The following is an 8,497-nucleotide window of genomic DNA, read 5'->3' as shown; positions in this document are numbered from 1 at the left end:
CTATTATTATTGTTACTATTATTATTATGATTATTATAGGAACTTTATCCAGATTTATTATTATATATTGCTATTTTATTATTGTTTTTATTATTATCATTATTATTGTTTTTATTATTATTACTATTATTATTATTGTTGTTATTGTTATTATTACTATTATTATTGTTGTTATTACTATTATTATATTATTGTTATTATTATTTTTATTATTATTTTTATTTTTATTATTATTTCAGGAACCCTGTTTACCCAGATTTAAATAGTACTTGGTCCTGGTCAGAATTCCGGCAGGTCCGCTTTTACCAGGGAGGATTTTAAAGTGTGAGTGTTAAGGTTTGTAAGCCATTTAGCCGTGGGACCAGAAGGCCTGGCTCACGATCTGCGTTCTAATTCATCCCAAAGGTTTTCAATAGGGTTTAACGATAATAGGTCCGGGCTCGGTTTAGGGCACCGGAGTTCCACTACACCAAGCTGATCAAACGGGAACGAGAAATTCGAAGGGGAACTAGGTCAGCACGGAACTGATAGTTCCCTTAGTAGCAACCCAAACGATTCCGATATTAAAGCCAAGCCTGAACACACGAACACACACTCACACACACTCACACACACTCACACACACTCACACACACACACACACAAAACCAACATTTCACTTCACTTTTATCCAAACCAACTTAAGCAACTTTATGCTCAGCTTCTTCAGGTGGTGCGAGACCCACAAGAACAGACGAACGAGTGAAACCGCTGCTAAAGAAAAACATCTGCAAGGGTTGAAAAAGGACATTTTTTATTCCCATAATCTGACAAACATCTGGACAGTGGAAGTAAAACCCAGGAGTGGACGGACACCCTGAAGCGTCGTCTTAAATAAGTTAGTTAAAAGCAAACCGCAGTGAATTATAGGGTGGCTGGGAAATTTAAAAGAGAACCAGGAGGAGGTGATTAAAAAAAACATCATAGAAAGGAAGAACCACCGGAACGTTGGAGTCGGTAAAAGACGACGGAGGAGGGATTGTTTGATGAACTGTACATGAATCAAACTATTCAAAATCACGGGAAAAGTAACAAAGACATTTAAGGTTCTCAAACTGTGGAAAATTATAAAAATGCAGCTTTTATAAAAGGAGAAGAAAAAGGCTGGAGACAGATTTTTGACAATACGTAACAAACAGAGTTCATTGCTCAGATATGATCTATACACCAATGAAAACGTCGATAGTTGATCAGGAGCTTTGCTTCTTGGTTTTCGCCTGATTCCGAGGGGATTCCTTGAGCAGGCCTCGGATCCTGAAGTAAACCCCGGTGGCTTCGGCGACCTCCGTGAACTCCGGCGTCTCTTCGAAAGGAATGATCCCTTCAGCGAACCTACTCCTGTGAGGAACGGCCGTTATTTTCTTCGCCGTCGGCTCCTCCTCGTCTTCGCCCGGTCGCGGATCCGTAGCGGCGGCGTCCTTTCCTTCGCCGACCTCGACGGTCCCGTTTTTTTCGGAACCTGAATCGGCACCCTGGGAAACCTCATCCAGGACGATCAGGTCGTCGGAGGACTCCGTGCCGCCGTCTTCGACGGTCTGGGGCGTTCGGGCGGGCGAAGCGGACGTGCTCGCGATCACCGCTTCCTTCACGTGCGCATCGTCTTCTTCCATCTCGACCGATTGAGGAACGTTCGGAGAGGCCGTGCCGGGCGAGTCCACGGCGGGCGAGGCCACGGCGGGCGTTCCCGTGGCCCCGGTGTCCGAGTCGCTGGTCCCGTTATCTGCGTTCTCTAGCGCCGCCCAGAGCAGGCGCTGTTGCTCCTCCAGCTCCTCTAACGTCAGCCCGTCCTCAGACTCCTCCCCCCCGACGCTTCCTCTGGCGAGAGCCGGGGAACCGGAATTCGTGGGAGGGGTCGGCGGAGGCGTGCCTTTGGGGAGTGGGGGCGGGGTGGGGGTGACCGGGGGCGTTCCCGGGGGTAACGGCGGAGGCGTGCCGATGTGCGGAGAGCCAGGAGGAAGTGGAGGCTGAAACTTGAAGCTGTCCCGTCTGTTTCTGCCAGGAGTTTCTTGATCTGTGGATACATACGAGTCAGAAACTTGAAAACCTGCACATGTCCAAAAGTATATGGACAAAAGTATTGGAACAAAGACCAAGATCCAGCCTACCACTAGTCTATAGTGGTACCCCTCTATACCTGAATCAGTGTCCATGTCTGAACACCCGGAAACATTCAGATTGCTCTGTCGCTTCTTGGTCTGTATGGGAGATGATTCGGCCTCGTGGCTCCTTTTGGCACATTTGGGCATGGGCTGGGGTTCACAAACAGAGGGTCGAGGTTACACAGAGTATATAAATATATACCGATCAGCCATAACATTAAAACCACCTCCTTATTTCTACACACTGTCCATTTTATCAGCTCCACTTACCATATAGAAGCACTTTGTAGTTCTATAATTACTGACTGTAGTCCATCTGTCTCTCTGCATGCTTTGTTACCCCCTTTCACCCTGTTCTTCAAAGTTCAGGACCCCCACAGGACCACCACAGAGCAGAGTGTTAGTGTGTGTTGTGCTGGTATGAGTGGATCAGACACAGCAGCGCTGCTGGAGTTTTTAAACACTGTGTCCACTCACTGTCCACTCTATTAGACACTCCTACCTAGTCGGTCCACCTTGTAGATGTAAAGTCAGAGACGATCACTCATCTATTGCTGCTGTTTGAGTCGGTCATCTTCTAGACCTTCATCAGTTGGCTGGACATATTTTTGGTTGGTGGACTATTCTCAGTCCAGCAGTGACAGTGAGGTGAAACAGATGGACAACAGTCAGTAATTGTAGAACTACAAAGTGCTTCTATATGGTAAGTGGAGCTGATAAAATGGACAGTGAGTGTAGAAACAAGGAGGTGGTTTTAATGTTATGGCTGATCAGTGTAGATATATATATATAATGCATTTTTCTCCCAATTTAGTGTAGTCAATTTGTCTTCTATCTGCCAATCAGGGTCCTTACACAGCGTTTGAAGACCCCGCCCACATATTCCGGTCATCCCTCCCTCCAGGCAATATTCCGCCGTGCCACCTGGGTGCCCAAAGAGAGGCTTATGAAAACATGATGAATGAACAAGGGTAACGAGGGTACCGTGTTTACCGATTGGTACGTGTTCAACAAGTGTTCAGCAAAAGTCGGCTTCCAGTGGTGAGGCTGCATTGGGATGGAACCGAATGACCGGTACTCCTAAACAAACAAACAAACAAATATAGACATATTTAGTCAGTCAGAATTCGCACTAGTGTGCCCAATACATCGATCACGCCTCATTCAAATGAAATGTGGCCAGTGTTTCTTTAATTCGCTGTTTGTTCCCATAGCTGCACCTCAGCCCGCCTGTAGCACTGCGAATCTAGAAACGTTTTATTCATCGGTAGCCAGTTTGCGCCGGTTTTGCATCAAAAACTCTTACGTCTCGGACGTTGGGCGGTGCAGAGACATTAAAACCAGGAAAATCCACCAACTTAGAAACATCATAAGACACGTCCTGGCCGGGGCCGTTGGATTCTTCCTCCCCAGGCGCTTAAAAATCGAAACAAAAATGAACAAAAGCTTTAAAATCACTGGTGGTACACCGAAGAGCGACATAAAGACTCTTTTCATTACAGAATGAATAATAAAATGTACTTTTTCCATCGTAGAGCGTCAGGCCCGAGTTCTCCGTCTCGGCTTCCTTTAGCCAGCCCGGTGGATAGCCCAGCTCTCGCATCCGATAAATAAACGGCGGCAGTGCGTTAGCGACGACGCCGAGCGCGTCCAACAGCTCCTGCCTGCATGTAGAGGGGCACAGAAATGATCCTCATCCATTCTGTATATTTGGACCTTATTAAGTTCTGAGTCTGTATGTGTACAGGTCACTGACCCCAGTATTCCAGGTTTGTACTTAGCAAAGCGCTCCTCCACCTCCTCGGCGTGGTATCGCTGGTTGTTTCCCTGATTGTTTCCTTGTGCAAACTCCTTCCGCTTCTCGTTGATGCGTGCCATGTCTTTAGGCTGGAAAAAGGGGGGGGGGAAGAGAGTCAGATTCCTGAGATCAAGAGGCAGGGCAGTCGAGTAGCTATTAAGGTGTGTCTGGCAGGGGTGGCACCGGCCTGGTAAATCATGACATGCTCCTTGCTACAGGACACATCGAGCAAACAGAGCATGCTCTATATGTGCAGGGCAATTGATCCATACATTTATCCTATTTTCACTCAGTTGGTCATTTCCCACCCATTTATTCAACCAATGTACAGAACCAATTACAAAAAAGTTAGGACGGTGGGTAAAACACGAAGAAAAGGACTAGTGGAGTCCAGGCTAGTTGAATCAGGGTTGTTTTAGGAGCATGTGGACCTACTCCATATTATACTGGCAGTTTTAATGTTAAATCTATGTACCACAAATGTTTATATGACAAAACATTAAATATTTCATCTTGGTATTGTTTTGGAATCCAACCATCCATCCAGTTATTCAATCAATTCATTCATTCATTCATTCATTCATTCAATACACGTTCCACTCGTTTCTCCATCCTGGATTTACCTTTGGACAGTCTCTCAGCTGGTGGCCTTCTTCACCGCAGTTAAAACAACACGGTTTAGGCCTGAAAAAGGGACATTACGGTTAAAAACAAACACTAAACAATAGCAGTTAATCTTGTTTGTTTGCATTCTACAGACTCACACTACTGTGGTGGCACGTCACCTAAGATGTGACTCATTAAGAATGACTCCGACAGCACTACGTACCTCTTCTCTTTGATCTGGACCTCCTGGCCCTCTAAAGCCATCACCTGGGCGAAAACCTGCTGATACCTTGGCAGATGTGATTCAGGAATGGATACATGAACCTCTGAGAGGTATACGAACAGTAACGATACAGATGTACAGCGTACGTGCACGACATAGGAGTCTAAATACATGGGCAGCGGTATATCAGTGGTTAAGGCATCGATCTAGTGATCAGAAGGTTGCCGGTTCGAGCCTCATGTCGCCAAGTTGCCACTGTTGGGCCCCCTGAGCAAGAGCCTCAATAGCTCACATTGTATGCAGTCAGAATTGTAAGTTGCTTTGGATAAAAGCACTTCTTAAATGCTGCAAATAATTACATGTATGTGGTCCGGTCCTTTAATTATAATTTAGAGGTTTCAACCACATGTATTTACAATTATATAAACTAAATAACATGCTTGTGACTCTGTGGCAATAGTTTAGGGAAGGCCCTTTCCTGTTCCAGCATGACTGTGCCCCTTGTGCAAAGCTATGGTCCATAAAGACGGCTGCACCTCAAGTGAACACCTTTGGGATGAATCGGAACTTCGATAGTGAGCCATGCCTTATCCAGCATCGGTGCCTGTTGACTGATTTTGAGAGGGTGGCACAGTGGTCTATTATGCTAGCACACCACCAGGTTCAAATATCAGCGGCGCTATCGACCGGCTGGGCGTCCACACAGACGTGATCGGCCACGTCGAAGGTCGACAGCTAGAGCGATGAATAAAAGGTTCGTTACAAGTGTTTACAAAGGAGTGGATGCTGTTAAAGCTGCAATAGTGTGCCACATTTATATTAATCAGTCAAACTCATGGTCAGGCGACACGTGTGCATTACAGACGTCTGCGAATACGATCTGAAGGATACTTGGGAATCTCCCATCCCTCCGTCAGCTGGGGGTTTTCATTCAGCAGAGGCTGACCGAGTTTGTCCAGACAGAACGAGGTGAAGTACAAGACGCTCCCCACGACCTGCACAAGTCCAAACAAAATGAGAATTTGATCTCCACAGATCATGGACAGATATGGACGTGTGAATGAATCGGTGAGAAATACCTACACAGAAAGCATCTCTGATCTTTTTACTCTCTTTAGAGTTCGTGTTCTGGTTTTCTTCCAGGATGAAACTTGAGTTCTGAGTCAGAAAAAAGAGAAGCTGATTAGATTCTGAGGTTAGTGGGGTAATTTACACTCCGCTTACTGCACTTACACACAGCTGCTGACAATTTGCCTATAAACAACGTGCATAATCGTTTACCCGCAGTTATTTATTTATTATTTATCACATTTATTAGGATTTTAACGTCATGTTTTACACTATGGTTACATTCATGACAGGAACGGTAGTTACTCGTTACACGAGGTTATATCGAACACAGTCATGGACAATTTAGTGTCTCCAATTATCCTGATGCATGTCTTTGTACTGTGGGAGGAAACCCACACAGACACGGGGAGAACATGCAAACTCCACACAGAACGGACCCAGACCGCCCCACCTAGGAATCGAACCCAGGACCTTCTTGCTGTGAGGTGACAGTGCTACCAACCGAGCCAACTCCTGCACTGTATGTACATTCACTGGCCGTTTTATGAGCTTCACCTACCGTACAGGTGGATACACACCTTTGTGGGTATTCAGTTATCAACTGTAGTCTATTTGTTGCTCTTTACACCACATCACTAATTTCCATTAGATTAAACGTCAGGCCTTTTTATTCAATATCAGAGCCTGGCTGTTACTAATTAGACACAAATTTCCACACACACCCAAACTCCCGTGGAAAGCCCTGCCAGGCAAACCCATGTAACAGCCCACACCGTCCACATACCTGCGGGCCCGGGAGCTGGGCGGACGCCTGGTTCTCATGCTGCTGGTGCTGGTGTTTCTGAATCAGATCGAAGACGTAGTCCTCGATATCTCGCCGGCACTGCCTGAGCAAGCAGGAAAAGACCAAATATTCATAAAACATTCTTAAAAAAAAAACACACACACACACACTCAAGCTGTAGATAAAATCCAAACAGCCAAACTCCTACTTTGAGATGCTGTTGTTTCCGAAGAGGATCTGGCAGAGAGGACTGTCGATATTTGGATCGACGACGTTGATTCCTCTGGAACAGAAATGACAAGAGCTCATTAAATGAAATGACGATCGTGGATCAGTTAACCGATTGTGTAAATGTGTGTAAACGGTGAGGAAACTTACGGAGGCCGACTCAAAAAATTCAACTTTCTTCTGAGTTCCTCATGTGAACGAGTGGTTAAGGGGGCAGAAATGAACAGAAGTGGTGTGAAACTAAGAATCAAAGCTCAATTTCTCTCTTAATCAACAATTAAAGGCGTGAAAACCATAAGTGTCTCAGTGATTTGAACCACCGCTCCATAGTCTGTATTAAAAAGTGACACTTCATGGCACGGGGTTCAAGTCCAAGGTTTCGAGTTTAGGGGTTGCCACCAGCAAACCCCAACTGCCTGGTCCATGAGCACAGTCAAGCAAGCTTTACATCACCCTGGGTTGATTCTGTCGAAAGAAGCTTCCGCTCCAGCCTTTCTGATGTCCATGCAATCAGCGACAGTTGGGCACTACATGATGGGGCCAGTTGTAGAACTAGTACTACTTTTTAAGGCGGCACGTCTAAGCCCATGACCCAGTAAAACTTGCTTGCCTGTGGACAGTGACACCCACGCTCAAGCAGCTATAATTCTGATAGAATTAAATTTCTCTTGGTATACAGTTGAATAAGGTGACAGTTTGGGGTTGGCAGCCATGCCTGCATGCAGTTGTATCCTAGTGGTTAAGGTACTGGACTAGTAATCAAAAGGTTGCTAGTTCAAGCCCCATTACTGACAGGTTGCCATCGCTGAGTCCTTCAGCAAGGCACTTAACCATCAATTGCTCAGACAGTATACTGTCACAGTACTGTAAGTCGCTTTAAATAAAAGCATCTGGACTAGTAATCAAAAGGTTGCTAGTTCAATCCCCACCACTGCCAGATTGTCACTGTTGGGCCCTTGAACACGGCCCTTAACCCTCAACTTCTTAAATAATATACTGTCACAGTGCTGTAAGTCGCTTTGGATAAAAGCGTCTGCAAAATGCTGATAGTGTAAATGTACTTCAGTCAATTTAGCCCTATTTATATGGGCACAGAGAAGTCATCCACTATGGTCAGGTACACTCCTGTCACAAAGTGAAATGAGTAAATGTAATCTGCTATGTTAATATTTTCTGACCCACCACATATTTATGAATTTTCACAACAAACTGTCAATTAAAAGCAAATAAATAAAACTCAAACTGAACGAGCTCGTGCTAAATGCTAGTTAGCTTAGCCGCTAACAAGCAAAACAAAGGATATTCTCCGTTTTCAGGCGAACTACGGTCTCCTCGCTCTCCTCTAATCTGTCCCGGAGCTCGCTGTCGTGGTTCTGGTGCTCGTCCTCATCCGAAAATCTGATGTGTTTGTTAACATTAGCAGGAGTTTCCTCTCCGAACTGCTCGAACAGCTCAGTGTCGCCGAAATCCACCTCCATGTTTAGCTTAGCATAGGGGCGGAGTGATCAAAGGGCCAATACGAAGTCGCGCGAGATCGCTGATTGGCTGAGAGGCGCTTCGACGCCGCGCACGTCATCACTCGTTTTTTGCTTTCATTCATTTGTTGTCTGCTTTCCTAACGCTTTATTCTGGTCAGGGTCGTGGTGGGT

At 45.6% G+C, this 8,497-nt stretch overlaps 1 protein-coding gene across 1 annotated transcript; it reads right to left on the bottom strand.

The window, feature by feature from the left end:
- Nucleotides 1-776: 776 nt before the first annotated feature.
- On the bottom strand, nucleotides 777-8,326 carry zcchc8 (zinc finger, CCHC domain containing 8). The gene is made up of 14 exons (XM_063018093.1): nucleotides 8,152-8,326; nucleotides 6,999-7,041; nucleotides 6,829-6,903; nucleotides 6,621-6,723; nucleotides 5,849-5,923; nucleotides 5,657-5,760; nucleotides 4,766-4,831; nucleotides 4,560-4,620; nucleotides 3,895-4,025; nucleotides 3,660-3,802; nucleotides 3,445-3,554; nucleotides 3,132-3,218; nucleotides 2,174-2,288; nucleotides 777-2,050 (listed from the first exon to the last, which is right to left on the bottom strand). The coding sequence occupies exons 1-14, from the start codon at nucleotides 8,324-8,326 to the stop codon at nucleotides 1,230-1,232; spliced, it is 2,109 nt and encodes a 702-aa protein (XP_062874163.1). The 3' UTR covers nucleotides 777-1,229.
- Nucleotides 8,327-8,497: the final 171 nt, after the last annotated feature.

Source organism: Trichomycterus rosablanca, chromosome 21 (genome assembly GCF_030014385.1).
Source record: "Trichomycterus rosablanca isolate fTriRos1 chromosome 21, fTriRos1.hap1, whole genome shotgun sequence".
NCBI classification, from domain to species: Eukaryota; Metazoa; Chordata; class Actinopteri; order Siluriformes; family Trichomycteridae; genus Trichomycterus; species Trichomycterus rosablanca.
This window is presented reverse-complemented; position numbering and strand designations above follow the sequence as displayed.

Excerpts from the sequence above, each read along its gene's own strand:
- zcchc8 (XM_063018093.1), bottom strand. The coding sequence starts at position 8,326 with ATGGAGGTGGATTTCGGCGACACTGAGCTGTTCGAGCAGTTCGGAGAG. Across the intron at positions 4,832-5,656 it reads GAGGGATGGGAGATTCCCAA|GTATCAGCAGGTTTTCGCCC; the intron begins GTATCCTTCAGA and ends ACATCTGCCAAG. Across the intron at positions 4,621-4,765 it reads GTCCAGATCAAAGAGAAGAG|GCCTAAACCGTGTTGTTTTA; the intron begins GTACGTAGTGCT and ends TCCCTTTTTCAG.